This window comes from Hermetia illucens, chromosome 3, assembly GCF_905115235.1.
Source record: "Hermetia illucens chromosome 3, iHerIll2.2.curated.20191125, whole genome shotgun sequence".
Taxonomy (NCBI): domain Eukaryota; kingdom Metazoa; phylum Arthropoda; class Insecta; order Diptera; family Stratiomyidae; genus Hermetia; species Hermetia illucens.
Window position 1 is genome coordinate 35,713,546 of NC_051851.1, and position 13,212 is coordinate 35,726,757.

The 13,212-nt window shown below is 45.7% G+C and overlaps 1 protein-coding gene across 10 annotated transcripts in view; it reads left to right on the forward strand.

Moving 5' to 3' along the window:
• LOC119651203 (collagen alpha chain CG42342) overlaps window positions 1-13,212 on the forward strand; it is a 259,891-nt gene that overhangs the window by 95,810 nt on the left and 150,869 nt on the right. For 7 of the 10 annotated variants that reach the window (XM_038054648.1, XM_038054646.1, XM_038054654.1 and 4 more), the window contains exons 2-4: window positions 11,053-11,123; window positions 11,280-11,315; window positions 11,978-12,013. In XM_038054648.1, coding sequence (XP_037910576.1) covers window positions 11,053-11,123; window positions 11,280-11,315; window positions 11,978-12,013 — 143 coding nt within the window. The remainder of the gene's footprint in view (window positions 1-11,052; window positions 11,124-11,279; window positions 11,316-11,977; window positions 12,014-13,212) is intronic. The other 3 variants (XM_038054651.1, XM_038054652.1, XM_038054650.1) reach the window with 2 other exon arrangements.

Below are 13,212 nucleotides of genomic sequence, written 5' to 3' on the forward strand. Positions count from 1 at the left end.
TGATGGAAAGAATACATCACCACGGCTCTTAATCGTATCACATCCGGTGAAGTTCTCCTTCTTGTGGATGAAATGGCTAGTCACCTGCATGTTACGATACGCACTGTTCCTCCGAACGGGGGAGGCAATTTTAGCCATCAATGCACGCAAATTAAGTAAAGCCACTGGGTTTGATGGTCTCCCCGCAGAGTTATGTATGGCTGCACTTGCAATTGAATTCGGATACGAATCGCAGTCGACCGTCTTAGCTACAGCCGATGAGGAAAGGCTCATCATCAGAAATGCGCGGCAGTGGTGAAGCGTGGTTTTTGGGAGAGAAGGCCCTAATCAACAGCCCATGTGCTCTCTAGAAATTCGAGATCTTGACCGCCTCACAGAAAAGATCGGAGTGAAGGAAGCTATAAAGCGGGAATGTCCAGAGGTAACCAATGCTCGGATAGATATCACCTCTACAAAGCTCGAGGCCAAAAACGTGCCGTAGTGAAGTCCCCGAGCAATATCCGAAAATCAAAATTGGATGGGTATGAAGGGCACGAATGCGTATGGAGCTGGAAAGGGCTAGGCCGTGAATGGCATGATCCCCACTTTACAAATTAACATGCACCGAGATGTAACCGCTCACCAGTTGCTAGCGCAGTTCGCTGCGGAGGTAAAGGCTGATCTAATGCTAAACAGCGAGCAATACCGAAATAGTGATGGAATGGCTTTGTCTGGATTCCGTGTTTATGGATAACGTTTTTTAGCGTTTACCCGATGCTCGACTTTCGTCGCCGGCTTGATGCTCTGGAGGACGCTGTTTCGAGCATGGAGGGGCGAATCCTGATAGGGCCCTTCAAGCGACATATATTCATGCAAAGGGAAATGAGGGCGAGAACCGGACTCGTAGTTTCAAACAAGAGATCCACGTCAACGTTCCAGGCTGCGAAGGAAGCATCCCTGATATAATTTTTGTGTCGGTATCTCTGGCTCATCGGTGAGCGGGCGGCGAGTCCTGGAAGATTTCTCGGCAAGTGAACATCAGTATATCGCTTCCGAAGTGGTTGACTTTATTTGCCGACGTGCACCAAAGTGACGCTACCCCTGTCTGTGGAATGTCGCGAGGGTGAACATCGCAAAGTTCGTCAAAGCTTTTAGAGCAGGCAGAGCCGCACTGGAGGGCGCTCCGGGGGGGATGGTAGCGTTGCAGCTGACACTGTCGTAAATTGAGCGTTGAACCTGATAACGACAACGTGTGAGGTTTCCATGCGCAGCCGAGCCGTGATAGGCCGCAATAAATAAAAGTAAAGCTCGCGGCTGGCACAATCTGGTCAACGATTCGAATGAGACCCGTGCCACCCGGAAAATTGGGGTTCTATGGAAGCCCTGCATACTCAGTACCGACCAGATGGAACGCATTGTACGGGCATTATTCCTCAGACATCCTGTACGGTTGATGTAAGTAGCGCCGAAAGCGTCGAGGATTAACCCCTTTTCACAATTAGAGAGCTCGAAGGAGCAGTTCTCACCATGAAAAACAAGACGGCGCCAGGTCCTGATGGTATCCTGGTGGAAGTTTACAAACTGGTTTTCCGCCAACAACCAGACTTGCTGCTTGGGGCGTACAATGATTGTCTGAAAGAGGGCATTTTTCCTTGTCGCTGGAAGGTGGCCAGACTCACGCTGATCAGCAAGGGAAAAGGAGACCCGGAACTGCCGTCTACACACCGACCCCTGTGTATGCTTGACACGGTCGGGAAGGACCTTGAAAAGCTCATCAGAAGTAGAATACTTGAAGCTATCCGCGCTGGCGGAGACTTATCCCCAAGGCAGTTCGGGTTTAGAACAGAGAGACCAGCGGATGCTGTTATGGAAGTTATGGATGTTGTTCATCGAGGCGAGGCACACAGCCGCCAATCCCGACGATGCTGTTATGGAAGTCGTGGATGTTGTTCATCGAGCCGAGGAACACAGCCGCCGATCCTGACGAATAGTGCTCCTCATAGCGCTTCATGCCCGAAATGCCTTCAATTCGGTAAGATAGACTGATATACTAGACATATTAGAAAACTCATTCCACGGGCCAAACTGTCTCTTGCGGATATTGTGGGTTTATCTGAAAGACCGTTGACGTCGGGAGTAGTACAGGGATCCTTCCTAGGGCCGGACCTTTGGAATGCTCCCTATGTTAGTCTGCTGAGACTCGATATGTCCGAAGAGTCGCGCCTGGTCAGCTATGCAGACTACGTTGCGGTACTCGTTGGCGGACGCACTGTTGAACAGGCGCAAAGCAGACTTGGCATATTGATGCAACGGATAAACGGATAGATGACTGCTCATGGTGTCAACCTTGCGCTGGAAAAAGCGAAGTAATTATCTTGACCAGAAGAGAATCCCGACCCTGCGTCTAATGTCAAGGCGGTATCGGACAGGGCTCCGACTGGAATCTCGGTCAGGAGGCGGCTAATGGCGAATGTTGGGGCCTTATATCTACTAACGCAACGCAATCCGCTTTGCTCTATGGCGCGGAGGTATAGGCTGATGCCCTTGTGAAGGAGCCCCCCGTTGTCCCCTTTGCCAAGGAGCGTAAAGCTATCTACCGCCGCAAGGGCGAAAACTTAAGAGACGTGGTTGCCGTCAACGCACTCTTACCTACTGGCAACTCTCTTGGCAAAATGAGCCAAGAGGCAAATGGACTGCGTTGCTCATCGACAATTTAGACCCGTGGCTGAACCGAGCGCGTGGTGCGATTGACTACTTCCTTATCCAACTTCTAAGTGGGCATGGAGGCTTTCAGTCTTACTTGCATAGGATTCGGAAGGCACGATCTCCTGATTATGTGTTTTTGCAATGGAATGGCAAACGATGCTGAACACACATTTTCCCTTGCGAAAGGTGAGATGACTTTCGTCAGCAGCTTTATGCAGTCGCAGAGGAGAGACGATATTGTCAGAGAGATGGTGGAGAGCGCTGGCAGCTGGAGTCGTGTTGCGTATTATGTTGGGGCTCTTCTTATTGCGAACCGGATGGCAAGGGGTTCCCTGAACTAAGAACGCCCTTCCTCCCCTCCCATTCCGTTGGTGAAAGGGATTCCCTGACTTAAAGGCTCCCAAAGCCGGGAGAGCTGGAGGGCTAGCCCCAAGCAATGTGTCAAACGGTTCCACGCTAGTTCTCTGATGACAGGGAGGTTTTTAGTTGGTAGTCCGACAGCGTACTGTTGCGGGAGTCCAACATTCTGTGAGTAAACGCATTCACTCATGCTACTCCGAAAAAAAAAGAAATGACTCGAAGACGCCTCTCGCCCAATTTTCCCACGATCGGTGCAACCCCTTATCGACCGCGGATAACCGGATGTGATTAAGGTGTGTTTCGTCACTGGTCCAACGTATCATATTTGCCTCCATTACCGGAAGACGTCGTTAATTGTCTTTTACTTTCTTTTCTGGAATGAATGGTAATCGAATGTCATTTCATCATCCCTCAACCCCGTCGTTGTTAGTTGCTTTTAGGCGAGCATCTACGTATACTTATCTTTATCTTTTTAGAGTAACAGTTTTAGTCCAGTTTTGATTCGTATGCCACCATTTTACCTTGTGAAACCAATGTCCCTGGGCACGTATAGATTTTTCCCATTTCTGTCCCTTTTTAAATTACATTATTATGCAATTTTCTTAACTCAGTTGGTATTCACTACCAGTACATGGCCTGAAATCTATCTAGACCAGATGGTTTTAGGGTCATTCCCTGGTTCCTGTGGAAACTCTTGTGTGTATATCAAAATGTTTCTATGTTTTATTCATCTCGGGCTTAGAACTTTATGCTCTCCATGCTTACGTTTAGTCTTCATCCTCTTGATTTATCAACGAATGTTCCAGCTTTTACAATATTACTACGGCATCCCCTTAACGCTCCAAAAGTCCGTGTTTCCTCCAATTTTACTGTATTCCAGTTCACCGCACCTTGACCTACTTTCAACATCACCATCTTCTGCACTTATCATCCGAGGATTATATGGGTAAATGTGTCCACATGTGTATCTTTTATCTAGCCGGCGATGCAATCCGGCATCGGACAAACAAAACTAATCTTTCTATCCGATTTTAAGTCTTGGAAAGCTTAAACCAAATTAGAAATTTTATCTTTATCTACATAGTAAGACAATGTTGGGTACATATGTCGAGGCATTGGTTGAACTGGTTCAAATGTATCCAATGCTCGTCGGCCTGACCCACTTGCTGTCTACATACGATAGTAATATTTCCGAAGTTTTCTAATTTGAAATGTTACAAAGTTTGTGATGAAATTCCCTTTCCGCATCAACCGGACCGAACTCATATGCACACATCAAGGCCAGCAGTGTTTCGGTTGTACGTGTGCCCTGTGCTCTCTGAGCTCAGCAACTTCTTTGACATCGTTGAAGGAAAGAACCTGGAATTTAATTTATATAATATCATGTCTGGCTGCAGATGAACTGTAACCTCAGAGCGTCCTGATTTCCATGTGAGCAAGCTTCTGTTGGCGCACTCAGAATGTAACATAATCCAGGCACCAAACTTCTCCTTTCTGTCGAGGCCTTGTCTTCGTGTTTTCAAATCTTTTGTCTGGAAATTATCCGGAAAAGTAATCAGCTATTGTTCCCGAAAGGAGATTATCAAGCATATAGTCGTACTTTTATCTAATAACATGCAGATGTATCCGTTCTCATATGAATTTCGGGAGTCCTATTCGTGTTAATTTACAAACTTTTACCTTTTCTGTTACATGCCCACCAGGTCCACCCCCTCGGATATCACCTTGTCGTGGTGGGGGAGCTTGTGGTAGTTTACTACTACAATAAGAGTGTCCAAAAACACATGAAGATGGAAATAAAGGATTGTAACTCTCCAAGTAGTAAGAAGTCATAGACTTCGAATCCACCCGCGACTCTGAGAAATCAGGTCGTGACCGAGGCACGTATTTTGGAGGCCTCACCTAATTCATGTTCCCCTATGGAGAAATCTGTGGAAGACAGGCTCTCCACGTCAGTGGAACACCTACATCCGGTGTCTACGGCGCGGTCAGCCAAAAAGAATAGTACAGTAACTCCCTTAATGAGAGCAACTGGAAATCTGACTACGGCCGGTTGGTCGGTGACACTGTTACCTAATTCTTCCAGAAGGAAACTTCAACCGCAAAGTAGAAGGGACTACAGGCTTGCTTGTCAGAACCACCAAGTGTAGCGATATCCAAAGAAATCGGACGCAAGAAAGCGGAACTTTCGGTGGAAGGTAGGACAAGCTAGTAACTCCGGTGAGATCCACACTGAACGCAGTAGACTTTTCAGTTAGCGGCGGTTTTCATATTTGACTGCACTTATGGCTACAGACATAAGAGTCAGTCAAATCAACCTGGAGCATACCAAAGCTACTATCTATTGGCGGCAAAGCTGGAAAAGTTGCAGGACTATCCTTATATATTTCTGGTTCAAGTGCCATGAGTTCGATTTTACAGAAGCTGTGGCATTGGATCAGCCAAGGGGACCAGGATCTTCTACGATGAAAGATCCTCGAGGCCGAGGGCCTGCGTTCTGATGTCAAAATTGTTAGAGGCAACCATGTTGAGAGAATTCTGTTCACAGGACCTTGTTGCGGTAAACTTACAATACCAGCTTAATGGTAAGAGGAGAAGCGTTATAGTTGCCTCTGCCTACTTACCCTATGATTCTTTGTGTCCTCTGCCGACGCAATAACTAAGGGGTCAATAAGGGGATGAAGTCTCACTCTCAGATCACCGTTACTTAGAATTAAGTCTAACTAGTACAGACGAACAGCCAGTAATACAAAGACGGAATCCTAGGAAAACGGATTGGACAAAGTACAATGAACTTCTTGGCGACAAGGTTGAGCTACTTAGGTCACTAAGGACTTTTGGCGATAGAAGATCAACTGAAAAATCTGAATCGCACACTTTGATAGTGCTTTGAAGAGGTTTATCCTATTTCCCGAAGCCACCGTGGTAAAACGGTTCCATGGTGGAACCGAGAACTGCAGAGACTCAGGAAATCAATCAGACGACTTTCAAATCGTTTCAAAGCAATAAAGATGGAAACTGGGTAAACTTTCGGAACTCACAGCGTAAATATAAAAGGCTCATAAAATGTTCGAAACGAGACTCTTTTAGAGCATACTGTGAGGAACTGGAAGGTGAAAGGGAGATTTCCAGGTTGTGCAGAGTCCTTAATAAGGATGAGTCGGCCAAGTTAAACTCTCTTAGAAAACCGGATGGTAGTTTCACGAACTCCAGAGTTGAGTCCATACAGACTCTCTTGGAAGTACACCACCCGGGGGAATAAGTCTCAGAAGTGGGAAGAAGAGAACTGGCGGCTTCGGCAAACCCTTCAACACGAAGGTGTTGCAAGGGGAATTCGGACACTGCGAGACCGGTTGTTATCAACGAAAAAGCGAGAGCTGCTATACTATCATTTGAACACTTCAAAGCACCTGGTATGGATGGAAGGAGGGTATAGAACACTTGGAGAAACTTTTAAGAAATATTTTTCGAGGATGTTTTGCTCTGGGTTACGTGCTTTCCTCTTGGCAGAAGGTGAAGGTAGTCTTCATACCAAAGCCTGGGAAAAATGACTATTCTAATCCAAAGAACTTCAGGCAAATCAGCCTAACATCATTTTCGCTGAAATGTCTGGAGATCGCTACTTAATAACGGAAGCGACGAAAGGTTGCCTTCAAGGAGGTGTGCTACCGCCACTTCTGTGAAGTATGTTGATCAACTCACTACTATGCGACCTACAAAATCTGCCAATACATGTTCAAGCTTATGCGGATAACGGGGCTGTACTGGCTGTTAGTCGAGATCTCGAAATCGTGTGTAGAAATATACAACGCGCCATTGATTTGATTGACAGTTGGTGTCTCAGGCATGGACTTTCAGTAAATCTAAATAAAACCACATTGGTATTATTTACAAAAAGGAGGAAACTTAATGGTCTTTGCCTTACAGAGATGAAGGGTACAACCCTGCAACTCTCCGAAGAAGTGAAATATCGGCGAGTTATTCTAGACAAGAAGCTTCTTTGGAATAATAAACATGTAAAGGTAAAGATGAAAGGAGCTATCACAGCTTATGGGCTGTGTAGGCGGACCTTTGGCTCGACACGAGGACTTAGGCCTCATATAGTAATGTGGATATTTGTTGTTATCATTAGGCTGATGATCGCTTATGCATCCGTAGTGTGGTAAGTTAAGGTGCAATAGAAGAGTTTTCGCTGTAAACTAGCCACACTGCAAAGAACTGTGTGTCCGGGTGTTACCGGTGTCATGAGCACCACATCCGGCGCAGCTCTGAATGCATTACTCAATTTGCAGCCCGTGGATTTGTTTATTCGGAGCAATGCAATGGGAGCAGCTCATAGACTAATTCGATTAGATCTATGAAAAACAATGGACGTGGGGGGCACAAAGCATTGGAAGAGCCATTGGGAAACTGAATCTAGTTTTCGCAATACCTTCCGATTCTCAGATCCCCATACATCTGTTTGGTAGAAGATATGATGTTATTTTGAAACGGAGAGAAAACTGGGACGAGCCAGAAGAATGCGTGTCAGGATATACTGACGTCTTCCACACCGATGGCTCAAAGACAGAAAATGGTTCTGGAGCAGGAGTCTACCCTTAGAATAAAAACGAGAAGTGGGCTCTTCATTTGGGAGAAACACAACGGCCTTTCAGGCTGAAGTGTATGCGATCCTAAAGGCTGCAACCGGATGATTGACGAGCGGTTGAAGGGCAGGCGTATCGCAATCTGTAGCAATAGTCAAGCTGCATTGAGGGCGTTGAGTAGTATTTTGATCACTTCAAAAATCGTTCAGGGATGCAGAAACCGATTGAATTCTGTTTCCAGATTCAATACGGTGGATTTACTCTGGGTACCTGGTCATTGTGGTGTAGAGGGAAATGAAATCTCGGATGCCTTAGCATAAGAGGCTTCAATGTCATGGGGAAACATGACCGGACCGGAACCAGCAATTGGGGTATCGGTAACATTGGCTGATGCTGCTATCAAATACTGGGATCAAGGTTCCCATAATGACAGGTGGCGAAGCTTTAATGCTGCTATGCAGACCGAACTCTTCCTGTCAGAACCAAACAAACATACTGCAAAGTTTATCTTGTTGAAAAGCAGGAAGACTTGCAGAAGTATTGTGGGCATTCTGACTGGCCATAGTTCACTAGCTGGACATAAGTTCAGAATAGGAGTTATCCAAGATGATACGTATCCATCCTGTAATGAGGAAGCGGAATCCACGGAACATTTTGTATATGGGTGCCCCTCTTACGGACGCATCAGAAATCAGATTTTTGGTGCTGATGTGCTCCATCTGCGACGGATAGCATCACATCCACTAACAGAAATCCTGCGATACATAAACGAATCCGGGATATTCCGTTAGACGGGGGAATCGAGTACAATGGACCACTAAGGTCTGAGTGCTCAGTGAGTGCTCCGCCACCGCATTCCACCCCCAGCTAAAACCTAAAGCCGGTTCCAGCGGGGAACCAGCCGTATGGCTTCCTCAGCTTGACTGTTGCGATGCGCGGCTTTCTGTCTGTGCTTTTTTCCGGGAAGAAAGGCTTTAGCCGGATCAAGGAGACCCTCTTGATCATACCTTCAGCATCGAGGCTAAAACGTTGTGGGCTTCGCTCGAGGACTTCGCAATGGCCCTCATAAGGTGCGTCAAGAGTTCCCCGGAAGATTTCTCTCTTTATTATGACATGCATGCAGGAGTCACAAACATACTTGGCCCCAGCCGCAGAGGGAGTCGGAACGACTGGTTTGTAAACTAGCAACAGAACAGAAGAATGCCGCATACCGAGTAATGTTGCATTCTCAAAGAACGCGGGCACGCGCAGAGACTTATCACGAACTCCGTTGAGCGGAGAAGCGACTTCACAGACGGAAAAAGGAAGCCTGCGAGAAACAACAAGTCTGTGAACTAGAAAAGTACAGGGAGCAACCGCACCAGGCACGGAAGTTTTACCAACAAGTTAGTAGGATGAAGCCTTATACACCTCGATGCTCATCTTCCCGAGACGATGAGGGAAATCTGATTTCTGACAGAATGGGCATATTGGAGCGATGGGTTAAGTACTTTGATGAACTGCTTAACAACCAGAACATCGGCGAGTTGGAGGTCCCGCCAACTGAAGACGACGGACAAATACTGCCACCACCAAGTTTAGGAGAAACAGTCCGTACATTTCATCGGCTAAAAAATCATAAGTCGCCAGGAGCCGATGGAATTACAGAAGAATTGGTTAAATATGGAGATGAGCAGTTACGCCATGTGGTTCATCAACTTGTGCTCAAGATATGGGACAGCGAATCAATGCCTAACGATTGGCAACGAGGCATTTTCTGTCTCATACATAAAAAGAGAGATATCACACAGTGCAGCAATTATAGAGGTATCACGTTGCTGAGTACCATCTATAAGATATTCTCCCCTATCTTGCTAGGCCGGATAGCTTTATCATGCGTCCTCTTTAACCCGGCCCTCGAGAAAGTGATCCGTGATGCTGAGGTAAATGCAAGAGGTACGATCCTCTTTAAGTCCACCCAACTACTGGCCTATGCTGACGATATCGACATCATGGGAAAAACTACCCGAGACGTACAAACTGCCTTCATCCAAATCGAGCAGGCGGCCATTGGGGCGAGATTTTGGGCTGCACATTAATGAAGGCAATACAAAATATATGGTGGCAACGTCAGCACCGAAGACGGACCAACGGACAACATCAAACCGCACTGGTCAAACAGGAAGAATAAGGATAGGAAAATACAACTTTGAGACTGTTGACAATTTCTCCTATCTATGGTCGAAAATCACAACCGATAACAGCTACGATGATGAAATCTGCGCACGGTTGTTGTCAGCCAAGAGAGCCTATTTCAGCTTTGAAAGACTGCTCCGCTCGAAACGTCTCACCATAGGGTCAAAGCTTCTACTGTACGAGACTATGATCTTGCCAGTCCTCATGTATTCCTTGGAAACTTGGGTTCTTGTCAAGAAAAATTGCGAACTCTTGGCCGCGTTCGATAGAAGAACCCTTCGAAGAATTTTCGGCCTCCTACATGAGGATGGACGATTCTGTAACCTACACAATGACGAAATCTATGAGCGATACCATGACCGTCCGGTTGTGGATAAAATCCGACTCAATAGGTTACGGTGGGCGGGTCACTTAATCCGTATGGATGAGGATGATCCAACCCGGAAAGTCTATAAGGGCAATATCTATAGTAGAAAAAGAAGACGAGGCAGACCCTACCTAAGATGGAGCGATGGCGTAGGCCAGGACGCCAGATAGCTTTTAGGGATATCGAATTGCTGGACCTCGGCGCAAAACAGGGACATCTGGAGTTCCTTATTAAGGCAGGCCTAGACCGGATACCGGTTGTTGCTTCGTTGATGATGATGATGATGATGCAGGAGTCGAGATCCCTAGGCGCGAGCACTTTTTCCGCTTGGTTCACGCGAGGTGCCGGCTTCAGATTTCGCATTGCGGCCTTGAGCGGACACACATTCCGGTGGCATCAAGGCTCCATGCAAATTTGTCGCTGCCCGGAGGCCAAGTACAACGTACAACGAACTTACGACCAAGAATGGTCGACGTATTTAGGTACATTTTGTTAAGAGAATACCAGAAATGTCAATGTCAATTTCAACCTGGACGCTTTCTGGGGACCAGGCAATCAGGCGTGTGTCTTTGGTATTCGGCCTGAACGACGAGAAAACACGCCCAAACATCTTCTCAGATCCTTAAATGTTTTCGGAAGTGAAAAGCTCGAAATCACTTGCCCTTTGAATGGAGGTCTGAGTGCTCAGAGGCTTTGCCTCTCCCCCACCTCAAACACACACACGCACATCCGGAAAAGTAACCAACTATTGTTCCCGAAAGGAGCTTATCAAGGATATAGTCGTACTTTTATCTAATAACATGCAGATGTATCCATTCTCATATGAATTTCGGAGTCCTGTTTGTGCTAATTTACAAACTTTTACCTTTTCTATTACAGGCCCACCAGGTCCACCTGGCAAAAGAGGAAAGCGAGGTAAAAAGGGCGACCCAGGAGAAGCAGGACCGCAGGTAAACCTATTAATTCACTGTATATTCAAATTATCAACCATTTGGTATCCACACATGTCGTTTTTAAAATTCATCACATTTGAATGAACCCAATCTCACACAACCATTCCTCACCAAGTCTGAACCTTGTCATTTACTTTTCCACATTTTTTCTAGGGGTCACCAGGTCTGCCTGGGGAGCACGGTCCGCTGGTATATAATTTATGAACTATAAATTTTTGCATATTTTTATCGCTCCCACACTGCTGTGTCTTCCCGAGTCCCTCTCCCACTACACGTCCTTTCCCAAATTCTCGCTTTCGTGCTTGGTCCTTCCTCGCCCTCTCACCTCGAGGAAGGCCTCTCGCCTAGGCAATGTAACCTGCAAATCCCGAAAATAGTAAAACCGCTTTTTCTACTAATACCAAAGATCGATATCATATCTCGGGAGATTTGCTTCGCCTGCTTCCATATCCTTCGCAACAATTCGCATATCTGTGTGGCCAAACGGTCCTTTCTGGGGCCGGGGTGCGAAATCGGAGACGGGCGAACACAGTGCAAATTTCGTGGAGATTATCTCAAATGAAGCGTAAAATTAACGAAAGATTAACACAATAAATTAATTTAGTGCCGGAGAGCCGTGGCTTCGTGCTCTTTTTTCAATGTCTGCATGTATCCTTATCTGTCGCTGTAGTTACCCTTGTGCACGCGATTGCGGCCACCGGAATGGATACACTTAGCAGGATGGGACTAAGGAGAGGAGACAAACTAGACTAAGTGCTATTAATTGAGATTGAGATTGTTGCTTTTGCTGTTGAAATGATTATTTTATTTTATTATCTTTTCTGTTTTTTCTTCTTTCCGGTATCTTGTAGGGCGCGAAGGGGCAGAAAGGTGATCGCGGCATTATGGTAAGACCCGAGTAGTTAGAGACGTAGAAGTTGTGGTTGTTGTTTGCCCAGCTTAGGAGGCTATTAACTTATGGGATAGGCTCATCACAGCAGCTTCCAGTAGCTGTAGCTAATTCGCACACATGTCTAACATTAAATGGATAAGTTTTGATGAAATGTAGTGAAGGCTAATCCGAATAACACGCTTTTAATACTTTCCGTAATGCAGGAACATTTGTTGCTGTTTCTCGACGGCTCTCCAGACGAATGTGTGGAGGCGAAATGGATATTGGGGAATTAATATGATGGAGGGATTTTGTGCGAATCGCTTGGAATAGTTGCGGAATATGACATGGAACTTGTTTTTATGATATAACTCTATTAAACTTTTCTAATTAGGGTAATCATTCGAAACTTTCTCCTCGAGGTTTTGATGAGCCAAATAATGTCTCGAATAATGATTATTCAGTGGAGCGGAGTTGGTCTCCGTTTCCACTTATTCTAACAATTTTTGGAATTGAATTGCCTTTTAGTATTCAAAGCGGGTGCGTTGCGAATCTGCTCTGTTGCCTGTTGTGGCTCAAACTTATTCTTTGTTGCTAAAGTTGGAGGTTTGAAAATTACGTTCCGGTAGGTGAATTATGTTCTCATCAATCTTTCTGTGTTCCGTGCATACTATCTTTGCTGGTAGATAATTCTCAATGTCAGAGTTAGGCTATGGATAGAGGGAAGGGAGCACCTTTAGGGCCTCGGGGACAAATGTTGTCAGCTTACTGGCGAGACTAAAAGTTTCACTAGGAAAAGTGTCCTATAAGGATGGTAAATGGAGTGTGACTAAAGTCTGCTGGATACTCGATAATGTGAACCACGTTCATTTCTTCTTTCGCATTTTATCTTTCGGGAAACTCGCGAACCTAGTTCATCCAACATAAAACACCGATGGGGATATTAAACAAGTCGGGAAACCGGAACCTGGACGCTTCAGGTATGAAAGGTGTTGTGTATTTGTTTTATAATTTGAGTGTGCATTTTTCCCATTAGTACGTAACACATAATATACGCATATATTATGTGAGAATATTCACTTTCGGGTGACATTCAAAATCTTGAATTTCCAATTGTTAGTAACAGTGGGATTTCCACCAAGGCTGGTAAGATCAAGCTCTATTATAGCCTATATTGCTGTAAGAATAAACTGTGGTGCTAGGATAAGTCTAAAC